Genomic DNA, 14,006 nt, shown 5'->3' with positions numbered 1-14,006 from the left:
AAGTGAAAGTTGGAAAAAAAATAAGGTAACATACCGAGTATACAGTGTTTATACGTCGGTGAAGGGCAAAACCTAATTTGATTTACATCATCCCGACGCAAAATTCTATTTTATGACTAACTTGGGCTCAGTGTCCCAAAATGTGGTTGTGATCAATTGATAATTGTGTAGTGATGTGCGACTGAAATTCAATGAAACTTATATATAAGTAAGGATTAGTATCTGCACAATCAAACATTTTCAAAATTGACTTCACGGTTTTGTAGTTATTTCAAAAAAACAGTCGGACGGACACTTTTGTTTGGGACATACTGTAAAACTTAGTTTAAAAAGTGCACCCTGTTTATTTTGTTCTCACAGAGAATAAAAGGCACTATTAAATAAACTTTGAAAAATAAAAGATGCATCATTTGATTAGGTGGATTATTACCACTTTTATTTGACCGACAAACTCTGCACAGTGTAACTGACTGACAACCCTGAATAAATATTCACTTATATACTTCTCATATAAATTCATGCTGGCTACGGTAATACTATATTAGAAAAATATTGGTGCAAATACAATAGGCCAATCATAATTTAAAGCTCCGATGAACCAATACAAGAATACATAGCGATGTAAGTCATTATATCAAATTCTAACAGGTTTTTATATAAGGACGAATTTGCATGGAAAGTATCCCAGAAGGAGTACACATGATTTGGACAAGGTATAAACCTATATAAAGATCGAAATTATCTCGCAAAATATAGAAAATGTTCTTAAAGGGAATATACAAATTTGCAAACATCAAAAAACAGAAAACCAAAATTATGAAATACCTGACAGGACTGTTATTGAATTACATGTATATTCTGAAGCAGCCGTTGGAATTTATTGACTGGTCTGCAGCAACGACTTTCTATGGTTGATGGGTAAGTTGTTGCCCAAAACTGTGCCCTATACGGCGATAAGCCAGAATGCACACTGCAAAGCAGTCCAGGGCTCTGGTCATTTTGAAGTGCGACCTCTAGCGGTCTAATACATCTCGACAGGCCCCGGGGTCTGCCAAGTGTTGTATATCTTTTCCTCCGGTTGACCATCTCCGACCTGGTAGCTCAGCTTGACATCCAAGTGCCTGAGAACAAACAGAATCATGTTAATGAGATGATGTATCCCAGTAACGATTGTGGGATTTAAGTTATTGGTGGGAGGTTTCAGGAGCTGGTTTCAGATTGCAGACCAGTAAATAGGCCTGAAATTTACAACGCCCGTGTGACAGGTAATTCTGTCTCCCCTGGTAAATGTGTCCCCCTGGACACATTTACCGGCTCGTGACCCGGTAAATGTGTCCGGGGGACAATTTTACCTAGGTAAATTTGTCCTCCTCTAGGTAAAAATGTCCCCCTGCCCAACGATTTGCATGCCCTCATTTTGTTTTTGCTATTAGAGCATTTTGTGGGCCATGAGCTTGAGGGTTTGTAACAATGAAGACGTGAACAGGACTGCGAGCTCGTACAGGCCGGGTGGCTCCCAAGAAGGTTGACACCTTTTCAGAAGCAGATTTCCTGGAATTGGGGATAGCATCTTCGTGGTATATGATGAAAACAGCGGTGAAAATAAAGGCTAAATTAAGAAATGGTGATGATTTAAAAAAAGATGACCAAAAACCCAGTTTATCCCCACGTAAGTCTATGAGATATGGTCAACACAATGAAACTGTGCATACAAATAATTGCAATAATTGTAATCTTCATACCTTAGATTCGGACAAACTAGCAACACAATAAAACTGTGCACACAAATAATTGCAATAATTGTAATCTACATGACTGCCATAGATTCGGACAAACTAGTTTTTGACAATTTTTCCGTAAATGCATGGCTGCTACCCTTACTTAATCTTTTTTTCATCGCCGTTTTCACATATACCACCTCGATCTTGCAGTTTAGGAATATCAATTTTGAGAAATCTGCATCTGAAGAAAAGTGTAATTTTTTTGGAACCACCCTGTAGATCTGAGAAATTCGCATGAAATGAGGCCCTAAAATTGCTCTATTTGCAATGGCGCACAGGTATATATATTTTTTTTTTCAGAATGGCGATTGGATTCAGGACTAAAGTTTTTAGGGGTGATTATCTTTGGACGGAGTTTTCTCAATTAAACAGAAAATGAAAGACGATGAAATAGGCCGATCTGTGTGTCGAACACCTTGCAGAGTTGCGGTATTTTTTCCTGAATTTCGGAAGTGGGCATATTTATCACTGGGTTATATGGCAGTTTATTTACTAATCTGCAACCTTCAGCATTTATGGGTGCAACCAAGTAAAAAGGCCACAAAATCCGTCCGCCGAGCTCATGAATAAAGGTTATACACTCAAATTCGTCTGTATTAGAGAGTTCTGAGAGCCATGGAATTTTGGCTGTAGATCAATGCACATCTCGGCTCCTTGGCTTCTTATGGTGAAAATAAATTTAAATTAATCAATTAGTTTTAAATAAAAAATCATATCTCCTAACTGCATCCATTACAATCGAAAACAGCTAATACCTCTCATTCCTGTCGGCTGGAGTGATCGTCATACTGCCCTTGATGACGTCACCTTTCTGGACTGGAAGACCCTCTTCACGGTACAGGACAGCTTGGTTCCAATGAGTTCGGCTGTAGGGGGACATATGAAACTATTGGTTTCTATCGCATTCTGATTGTCCATGGCTGGAACAGGTGGCAATGTGCAACTACTCAAGAGTGCTCAGGTGGTCTGGTCCCTTGACCCGATGATCCCTGACGTCTCTAAATTGTCCGTAATTGCCACGTTCAAACACAGAAAATGACGCAGCAATTTACGCCATGCCCTACACTAAAAATCATCTTTAGATGCAAATAATAGGCATTACGCCTAGTACCACATGTCGAAAATGCAATACTCGATTTGATGAATTCAAAATGTTCAAGGCTTATAACAAGCATTACATGCATTGCTGGCCTGTGGCACCCAGAAACACCTCAGCTATTGCAAACATATCCAAGTGACAACGAAAACATGTTCGGGAAATTTCGGACATTTTTCGACCTATATTTTGAATTGAACGTGTCAAACGTCGCTTGTGAATATAAATGTACTTAGATCCGGCTTGCTTTGTGGACATTTAGTATGTAAACTTTAGCTTTTCGTGGTTTTCTGCATTAGTTTTTTTGAGTCTGATGATTTATGTTCTCATTTTACTCACGGAGAGAATGGTGAAGTTGACAGCACCACGGTATCCTTGCTCGGAGCCTCAAAGTACGCATCGAACCAGACTGCGATCCCGGTGAGATTGGTGGTCCGGTCACATGTCATCTGGAAGCTCCCCTGTTAACAAATGATGTGAAAGTTCAAAACGTTCATCATGGCTATATATCCGCTTTTCGCTTTGCAAGGGACGTTACAATAAACAGCCACTAGCGAAGAAAAAAAAGAGTTTTGGTGAAAAATATGCATAACATCGCGGAAAATGGGACTTAATGTTCTTCCAGCTGACCATGGTAACTCGTTTGGCTGTGCTTTTCTCCGGATGCCAAATTTTCGGGGGGGGGGGGCGACTGGGGGGCACCAACATTTTATGGGGGCGTACGCCCCCCGTACGCCCACCCCACCCCACCAGAGTCGAAGTTATCGAAGTATAAATATTGCATGAGGTATAAAGCTAGCAGTATTACTGTACAGTGGTGTTAATGGGGTGCAATTGGCAGGGGGGGGGGACTAAAGTGGGTCTTAGTTCCTGGAGGGGGCACTGAAAGGGTTTTTAACATCAGAAGGCTCACGCATGCCTTCCGCGAATACTTAGCAGGAGGGGACAGGAGGGGGAGCTGGAGGGGGAGCTCAAGGGTGGACACAGGCCCCGTACCTCGACACGGTTCAGGTCCTCGATGGTGACAGTGTTGATGTCAAGATCGTAAAACGGCTGGCCTGGATCCATCACGGTGTCACTTGGAATGTCCTCTCTGCGCACAGAATCTGTGGAGTAAGAATATCTCCGCGAGTGATTCTCAAATAATGATAACCACCATCTTTCAGAATTACCTCAATGAGAAATGATTTAAAAAGCTGTGCAAATGAAATGCAGTATATGTGCAGTCAATTAGGAAAAAAACAGCATTGCACATTTCATGATCTCGTAATCAATAAACCAACACTACTTTTTTCGGATCGAAGTTATAGTTAATTGAAGGAATTCAAGGAGATTAGTCAAGTATGGTATGAGCCAAATAGCGATGTCGGTTTAATAGCAAACGAAAAGTTATAAGGCCGGTAGGGTCACTCACTCAGAAGGTTCTTCTTAGCAAAGGGGATCATGCATTCCATGCTCAGGTCATAGGTTTTCTTGGTGCTAGACCAAAATGTAATCCTAGTCAAAGAAAAAGAAACCGAAGAAAATATCTGAACATTATTTTAAGAAAAAAATTGTAAATGGCTGTTAAATTTTTCATTGCAAACTTTCGTACCTCCCGTAATAATGTTGCCATTCTGGCAAAAGGTGTGTCATTTTTGTACCATGTAACAATATTTTACTACATGTACAAACATGATACAGAAAGGAATTCTTAAAAAGTGAATGAATACAATTGTTCCAAACCCATCCGGAAAGAAAGGTTTGGAACCGCAGCTGTTTCTTTTAAAACACAGGATACACCACAAATAGGACGAAAACGAAAAGTCCATCGAATACAATCGGAAAAGGAATGTTTACAAGTTAAAGAAAGAGTTCCATACCTGAACATCAACGGACACCTGTGCACAAACCCTATGAGACTGGTCTGAAAAATTCTGTCTTTTTCTCAGTAAACGCTTATTTTGCCCCCTGCTATAATTCGACCTTTTAGGACATGTCATCGCATCTGAAGGCTGCAATTCACTGCAGGGAAACATTAGTGATATCCATGTATGGAAATCAACCCGCATGTCTGGTACCTCACCTTCTATCGTACATCCTTTTGCAGTCCATGGGCGCAACAAATAACGTGCACTTGGAGGGCAGAATGAGACCGCCCTAATTAAAAGAAAAAGTACCACTCGTTTACTTGAAGTGAATAGCTCTTTTTCCAAGGTTAACACGAATATAGGTTTTCTCGGCCAATTTCCTGAAATGTAAATTCACTTCTGAAAATCGGTCATTCGTTTCGTCTGAATTTGAATGCACGTCTTTAATCCATTTCAATTCAATGAAAGTTCGATCGTTTTCATTGCTCATGCATTCGGTTTTGAGAAACTCACAGCCAATTACGTTACATGTGCATTCATTTACGCAAGCATACCTTTTCTAAATTGATTTCAGGTATAGCTAATTTGATTTACGGTTAATGAAAAAGAAACCCCTAATTGTATCTGGTGCCGATGGCATAAACTAATAGTGAAATAAAATGGTGAATGTTTGAAATCGCCCTCTAAAAGCGAAAAAGAAGTCTAAGACTTGTAAACGAATCTTAATGGACATAAACGAAAGGTGCTGCACAATCACTTCATTGATTGAACTGAAATGGAATCACTTGCTCTGGTAGCGAAAATGAAACGCGTGTTCAGAGCGATTCTCAAATTAAGATGAAAATGATTGGTCGATTTTCAGTGAATGAACATTTGTAGAAAATTGGCCGGGAAAACCTATAATATTCCGAAAAGAAATCTGCAAGTGGTTCTGGAACAATTGTGTAGAAATACACGAGAGGTGGAGATTTCGGAGAAGTTTTGTGTTTCGTAAGCAGCATGACACGACAATCTTTCAAGGAAATTCCTTTTTAAATAATACAATTCATACGCATGAATTTGAAATAACTTGAATGATAAGAATTAAACGGAGCCTATGTTTATTTCTGTATCACACCGGAAATGCACTAACTGTACAGGTCTTTTTTATTGGGCAGTAAAGAAATTTGTTTTATCAAATCAAAGTGTTTGTTGAACTAGGCCTCAGCTATGGTAATTCAAGTAATTTCAAATTCAAAATTGTTCTCCAAAATCGGACAAACCTTCTTCAGAAATCGGTCTCTTGCCACCACAACAGAATTAAGCATCCCCTCAAACAACAAGAAATGACCCTGTAGAAGAATATACAAGTTGTAAGAACCTTGAAAAAAAAACCTCTTTCAAATATCCAGTCAGAAAAATCCTATAAAATGTTTGGTCACATCTTATACAGCATCCGCATAACTCGTCTTTTAGGACTTCGGTCCATATCTTACAACACACGATTTATATTTGCAAATAGGCATCGTTTCATTAAGAACTTATGGAGATGACAAAAAAGTTACCATTCGTAAATAATGTTTGTAAAGAAAGCAATGTTCCCATAATTTTTCTTTTCAGAACAAACTTTTGCACTCACGGGACGCTACCAAGAACAGATCAAGAGCGACTCAAAGAGGGGTTTGAACCAACCAAACTTGGACAAAGGTGCTGAATTTTGATTAACCGTTTGACTGACCTTAATTAAAATAGTAATTTTGATAGCCAGTCACGTTTGTGTCATGAGATTGAAACGGGTCACTCTATAAATGTAGGGTCTAAGGTAAGATATTTGTCCTGTCCATTTTACGTCGGAGGGGAGGGTTCTTTGAGTTTTGCCATTCACGTATCATTAAGAATAAATCCAAACGATTTGTTTATTCGTTTGGTAGGTAGTCTGGTATTCATGATAATTCTTGAATGAAGAATGCATTATGGAGTTCATTAGAATTATCAGATCTTAGATGTCCGACGTAACAGGGATATGAAAAAAAGTAGACCCAAATTTATAGAATGACCCCAACGATATTTCATCCACCATTAATCATGACAGCACATACATGTACATTTCATTATTAACAGCATGTATTATTGTACAGTTTAATCCTGCAGCGCTAAAAAAGTTCCGTGTCAGATTTGACCCGGAATCAGGGTACTATGGGACCTGACACATTTTCGGGTTGAAAATGGCACTTTTCCGGGTCACAATAGCACTTTTCCGGGTCAAAATGACCCGGAAAATGAGTGAACCAGAAAAAAGGTTATTTGATCGGGAAAAGTGTCAGGAACCATTAGACCCGGATTCCGGGTTAAATCTGACCCGGGAATTTTTAGAGTGTAATGAAAAATATTTAAAATTTGCCTCACCATCCATTCGCTGACTAAAATGTCGGCCTTCTCGGGCAAATCCACGGTCTCAGCCTTGCCGGAGATCAGCTGAACCACGCCCTCTAGGTGGTTCTCCTTGACGACCAGCTTCGCCTGCTCGATAATCGAGCTAGCGTCGATGGCGTACACTGTGATTCAAAATCGATGATGATATGAAGGCTATAGTGCAAAGTAAGCAGTCTTGGAGGTTTGTGAGGTTTGGAAGGGAGCGGATGGGTTTTGGAAGGGGTGGGTGAGGTTGGACAGGGGCGGGTGAGGTTTGGAAAGGGGCTGGTGAGGTTTTGAAGGGGTTGGGTGAGGTTTGGAAGGGGTTGGGTGAGGTTTGGAAAGGGGTGGGTGGGGCTTGGAAGAGGGTGGATGGGGTTTGGAAGAGGGTGGGTGAGGTTTGTAAGGGGGTGGGTGAGGGTTGGAAGAGCCTCAGCCGGTGAGGGTCGGAAGGGGGAGGCTTAGATTTGGAAGAGGGTGGCTGAAGAGTGTGTAAGGGGGTGGGTGAGGTTTCAAAGCGGCGGGTGAGGTTTGAAAAGAGGCGGGTGAGGTTTGAAAAGAGGTTGGTGTGGTTTAGAAAGGGGCGGGTGAGGTTTGGAAGGGGGTGTGTGAGGGTTTGAAGGGGTGGGTAAGGGCATAGGAAGGGGTGGGTGAGGTTTGGAAGAGGAGGGTTAGGTTCGGAATGGGATGGGTGAGATTTGGAAGGGGGTGGTTGAAGTTTTAAGGGGTGGGTGAGGTTTCGAAGCGGCGCGTGAGGTTTGGAAAGGGGCGGGTGAGGTTTGGAAGGGGTTAAGGATGTCGCATTGGTTCCCTTTTCGTCTTTATTTGTATTGACAGTTTGTTATCTGATCCCATCATTAGTCTCAATATTTGCTTTTCAATCTCACAAACAAAATCCAGGAAACTATTCACCATCACTTATCGTCTCATTCACGAGGAAAACAAAAGAAACCACGATGGTCCTTCTACATCCACAATAACATAATGATGATAATTCTGTCCTAAAGCAGTCTGGTTTTATATGGAAATGAGTACATATGGCTTTTGCATGGTCGCGGTTTTTCTTGTTTAGCAACTTTGAGAATAGGCCTATACTACCCTAGTACAGATCAACAAATTATGCATTCTTGTTAATACATGAACCCTAGGACGTCTTTCAACACTTTAGAGTTTTACATGTTCAAGTGCGAATTGACTAACTACGCCAATTGTATTAACGTATAATCCACGGGCGATGTTTTGAAATGCGTCAAAACGAATTTGCGTTGAGATCAGTTAATATACATAACTAAATCTCATTAATAATTTGTAAACTATACTCGTAACAAAGGTTTGGCATCGTTGCATATACTAACCTCTCTTGGCGCCGGCTTTTGCACAGAAGCAGCTCAGAATTCCTGCGTTCATTTACAGTAAAAATATCGTGTCAGTCAAAGTAACTAATCTGGATCGTGTACTGCAGGGCCTTTATTTTTAGATGTATATTTGTTCAGCTTTGTAATCTGAATAAATATTCCAATGTATAAAATATATATGTGATGGTACTAAACTAGTCCCCAAGCAACACAAAAGGGATTTTGTTTAAATTATTTTTGTTTTGGACTTTTGCCTACAGACCGGACGCACGTGGCTGCTATAGGTAAATAAAACACTTGACCACATTATCTACACATTGGTGCAAACAGAAGAGATACCACTTTTGACAGCAATTTTCACCTACCTGTTGAGTTTGCTTCAAAAATTCAATTTAATGGTTTTACTATATTAATCTTTAAACATAAGTGACGAAAATATGATTGCAAATGCATATTTTGTCTCTGAGATATGGTAGAGTTAACAATTCTTTGTGCCAAATCTGTTCCACGGACGGCTTTATTCCATCATATCCGCTTGATGAGCTCCAGAGTTTGATTTGAACACACACTCAACTGGACACATACACCCAACTGGACTCACGCGTGCAGTGATTTTGGTGGCTCGTACTCAATAAGCATAAAAACACTATTCTTGCGATGTTTTAAAAGATTCTTTTACTATGTATGGTTAAAGAGCTTTACTTATAAAAACAAAACAGTTCAGAGAAATTAAGTAAGAAGGCAAACACTTCTGTCAAAAGTGCGTTTCCTTTTTTTTTGTTGGCACAACCATATATAGGGAGTTCATTTGTTTTGTTCTTGGTAAGATCAGCCGTGAAAATTATTGGGTTGACATCTTTTTAACTCCACTAAATCAGTCGTGTTATTACAGCACAACATTTTTGGATGGAATTTCACATGTGCCATTTTGCTCAAAAAGCTCTTGCGAGCGGTTAAGTTCAAAACATTTACAACGATGGGGAAATATCGTGACCAAAATGTCGTTTTTGTTATCGAGTACGGCTTTCAAAAAAAGCACATGCAGTTTTCAACGGTGCTGTACTAGAGTAGACCTACATTTTGGATGAGTATGTATGTAAGTACAAGTATAAGGCCCTACTTTATTATAAGTACGAGTATTTGTAGGTATACATTCTCAGGAGTACGAGTTCTAAAAAAATGTACTCATGTTTAATATACAAGTATGAGTACTAAACCTACCCGTTCCACAACCAATATCTACGACCACTTTGTCCTTGATCAGGTCACTGCATTGCATGATGGCTTTTCTGTGGACAGAGAATTAACAGTATTAACAAATTATACAAATAATATCTTATGACAATGTGGCAATCCAGCCACATTCCGTTAGGTGCCACAAAAAATCGTCAGTTCTAGGATTAATTACTGTTCACTTCCAATTAGGGTACTGGTGATTTGACTCTAATAATTTTGTCTTGTGATGAATTTTTGCTGGACTAGTGATGGACCCGGGGAGGGACTAGCAATATGGACTTGACAACAATTCGGACCTCAGTTTTCCGCGACATTATAGGCCTAGTAATTTTTTATTCACGCGAGCCCTAATTAATTCCACGCAATAGACTAGTCTGGAACCCTTAATAAGTTCCCCACCTGTAGGCCTGGGTCCTGCTCTCATCCCGAACCATGTTTTCGTGAATGTTGACACTCGCGTAGGACCTGTTAACGAAAGAGAATGCATACAAGTGAGTGTGATTTTGCCCTTACCAGAAAAACCTCAAACACATGTATTAGGTTATATGTATTACCTAGAGATGTTTTTTTTTTCGGTAAGGAAGAATACAATGTTGTATGGGTTGATCTTCAAGGAACAGGACCACTTTTCTGGGAATGAGGCACATCTTATAAGGAATGGTGAATTTAGCGACAAGGTCCGCGTGGGTGGACAGGGCATGGACCGGAAGGCCACAGTGAAGCAGCCCACAGAGTTATTATGAAATCGGATCGTTCTATTAACTTGCCAAGCCCTGCCGCTAGATAGAGTGGACGAGACACCTTCAATCCTGTATTATACATATTCGATATTTAGTGAACAATTCCTAATAAGGCAAGAAAACCTGTAAGATACCTGTAAATTCTATTTAGTGTATTTAGTACAGGGTGAGTAAAAAAAAACAAGCGGAACCCAAACCCCGAGAAATATATGTCATATTTAAAAAAAGGTATGTAGCGCCAAACATAATAATGACTGGAAAGCCATTTTCATAAGCCACTTTTAGATGAAAAGAAAATACTGAAATTGCTCAGTTCACTTGAAGAATATCACCATTTATACGCAATGACCCTAAACTCTTGGTGGTGCACTGCAATGTGAATCGCCCGAATTGCAATCACTTCTTGGGATTGTTTATTGACTTGTTATAAGCCTTTTTTTACTGGTTTTAGCTCCTCCCGCTCCGGGGAAAAAGAATAAGAAATTGCCACTTTCGTCATTCCCATGTATGCGTCAACTGATAAAAACTTACGAGAAAAAGACCTTGTCCGAAGCTTTCTCCATTTTCCTGTCGGTACCGTTCATCATTTTTTTTTCCTGTGAAAAACAAACGGATACAAAACAATTACACCTTCACATGAATTGTTTCTGTTAGACAATGTGGTTAATTTCAAGTCAACTATCAAAATAGTTTTTCCTGGGTTCCAAGGAGAGGAGTCAGTGGGAAGAGGGGGTGTGGGATTCGTCAGAACTTTAGGAGTTAGCGCATGCAACGAACGCTCCATTTAAGCATAGAGCAAGGACCTTGCTGTATGATTTAAGGTACACCAAAGTTCAAACTTGGGTGGCCACAGGCCTACAGTGGTTATGGTTCACGACTCATGATCAGAGGGTCAGGGGTTCGAATCCAGCTGCTGGCCATTTACCGTGTCCTTGGGCCACTTTACCCCCACCTGCCTCTCTCTGCCCAGGAGTATTGATGGGTACTGGCATTAGCAGGGGAAGTACCCTGCGATGAACTGACATTCTATCTAGAAAGGGGGAATTATTCTCTGTTGTTTCATGCCAAGTAAACCGCAGATAAGCGCTGGTCTGATGGGCCAAATTATTGGCTTGTGACAGACTGTACAAGTTGAAAGCCTCCGATGCACTCATATTCAGAGGTTCGCGAATGATGTACTTATCTGTCATGATTCATAAACATCTCTTAAAACCTCAATCATTTGATTTACACGGTTGCCAAATGAGATCGGTCAGGTTCAAAGCGAGGACCAACTAGATTTGCCACGGTGTCCTCGAAGAGTACGTTAGCTATTGGCGAAGCATGGTGGGAAATGGGTATAAACTTAACCACCTTTTTTGAGGGGGGGGGGGGATTTGCCCACGACAAGGAAAGCCACATTACGAGGAATAAAGACGGACATCAGAATGATCCAACACAACATGAGCGTGTGGGGTATCGGTGTATACCAATCAGAACACAATATCCTCGTAGGCCCCTTTCAAAGGCGAATGCATTATGCCAACTACGAGTTTACAAGGTGATTTCAAACAAAGCTTGTGCAAGCGGACACCTTTTAGTTTCTGAAAAAAGTATCCAACATCAGCATTCCATGTTGATGGAGTATGTTATTTGTACTCTTGTGTATATATATAATCACATCGAAAATGTGATGAAAATCCATTCATGTAAACCACAGATACAACAGATTATAAATGGCAGTGTTTTCACCCGTTCCTAACATGCCACATCTTTCGTTTGCAGGCGCGGATCCGGGGGGGGGGGGCGGTAAACCCCCCCAGCTCTGTCAAAATAAATTTTGTTCCCACATAAATTCATGCAAAAAAAAATCGACCCCCCCCCTGCTCTGACACCCATTTTTGTTTTATGGGATAATGTCCGCCTTTGCACAAATACGGACAGAACCAGCTTGGTTAAGGGGTACACTATTCTGTGATATAGTGTTAATATTCGTCGGATTTGAACAGCGCCCCCATTGAAAGTATGGAACGAGCTCCCCCCTCCCCTTTCTAAAGTTTCTTTTTGGAGGCTAAAGTGTCCGGAGAAAAAAAAACCTGTCTACATTTCAAAAAAAAATTCCGATGACACACACCCCTGCCAAAATTCCTGTGCAGACCTGGCACAGTAACTGATGCAGAACTAAAGCTGTGTTTGGACTGGTTGTTTCAAGTGCCAGTCTATTTTCTTGTATCGCACGGCATTGAGAGTCCAAATTTTTCGGACTAGCGACGACCGTAATTTTATCTCCCACCTGCCCTCCCGGTATCCCGGTGTCATATAAAATTCGGACCTCTTAATTCCCCCTTTTATTGGTTAAATCCCTTGCACGTGACAGGTCACTCTCCAATATGATCCTAAAAATAGCATAATCTTACTTACGCATGCGCAATACTACAAATGAGTCCACATTTCATGGAGTCGGATATTCACGCTACACCTGACAGAAAACCCGACTCATAGAGGTAGAAGTGGATAACGAGGTATAAAGATCTAGACATTGCATATGGTGTTGAGTATCCGAACATAGTGGGTGCATATAAATATTGCCAGATTTGAAGACGGATGAATGTGAATGCAACGGAGAAAGTATTGAGGAAAAAAACGTCGACAAACATACCTCACACACCCGTCCGTCGGCGTACCTTATGGAGGTGCATCTACAATGAACATGCACACGCACCGTATCGCATAATGACCCGTGTACAATGTACATGTACATGTACATGATTGTATATGTACATGTACAGTACATGTACTGTGAACACGTAGGGCGTGCGTGCACTTGCACATGTGCAAGTACATGTGCAAGTATACTATGGAACGCCAAACGTACCAAGTGTAGTCAATCTATTATGTGATGTTGTCAATTTATTACATGTGTGTTCTCACACAAGCCTATATTGGCTATGTGTGGTGTCGTCAATCCATTATGTGTCGAAGTCGTCAATCCATATTGAGATAGCATTATGTGATTTTTTCAATCTACTATGTAATGTCGTCAGTGTTTTGTAGTCAATAATCCATTATGTGTTGCCAATCCGATATGTGAAGTAGTCAATCTATCATGTAATGTCACTGATGTGATGTTGTCATTATGTGATGATGTCAATCCATTACATGTATAAGTCGTCAATCCATACTAGTGATGTTGTCAATCTATATCTTATGATGTCAATCCATCACGTGGTGTTGTTAATTCATATTATGTGCTGCAGTCAATCCATAATGTGATGTTGTCAATCCTTCATGTGATGTTTTCAATCCATTATATGTGTTGTAATCAATCCAATGTGATTTAATCGATCCATTATAGGTTGTCAATCCATATACGTCAACAACCTATAGCCCATCATGTGATGTTGTCAATCCATTATGGATTGACGACACCACATAATATTTGACAACATCACAACAAATTGGCCACGGAATGGATGAATTATGACGACATCATCAAATAACTTTTATCCGGTAACATCATAAATTGGTACGTATGGCGTTCCATACCACAATTGCATGGACTATCAGGTCAAGGCCAC

The 14,006-nt window shown here is 40.4% G+C and overlaps 1 protein-coding gene across 1 annotated transcript; it reads right to left on the bottom strand.

Annotated features, from left to right (window-relative positions):
- Positions 1 to 404: 404 nt before the first annotated feature.
- Positions 405 to 13,157, bottom strand: LOC119737459 (protein arginine N-methyltransferase 6-like). Its single transcript, XM_038211839.1, has 13 exons — positions 13,087 to 13,157; positions 10,981 to 11,043; positions 10,109 to 10,174; positions 9,695 to 9,762; positions 8,474 to 8,515; positions 7,113 to 7,261; positions 5,990 to 6,058; positions 4,943 to 5,016; positions 4,292 to 4,374; positions 3,874 to 3,983; positions 3,217 to 3,338; positions 2,537 to 2,647; positions 405 to 1,121 (listed from the first exon to the last, which is right to left on the bottom strand). Exons 2-13 carry the CDS (start codon positions 11,034 to 11,036, stop codon positions 1,022 to 1,024), a joined length of 1,050 nt encoding a protein of 349 aa, XP_038067767.1. The 5' UTR covers positions 11,037 to 11,043; positions 13,087 to 13,157; the 3' UTR covers positions 405 to 1,021.
- Positions 13,158 to 14,006: the final 849 nt, after the last annotated feature.

The sequence above is a fragment of the Patiria miniata genome, unplaced genomic scaffold, assembly GCF_015706575.1.
Source record: "Patiria miniata isolate m_02_andy unplaced genomic scaffold, ASM1570657v1 HiC_scaffold_3, whole genome shotgun sequence".
Classification (NCBI taxonomy): Eukaryota; Metazoa; Echinodermata; class Asteroidea; order Valvatida; family Asterinidae; genus Patiria; species Patiria miniata.
The sequence above is the reverse complement of the archived record's forward strand: the minus strand, read 5'-3'. Positions and strand labels throughout refer to the sequence as shown.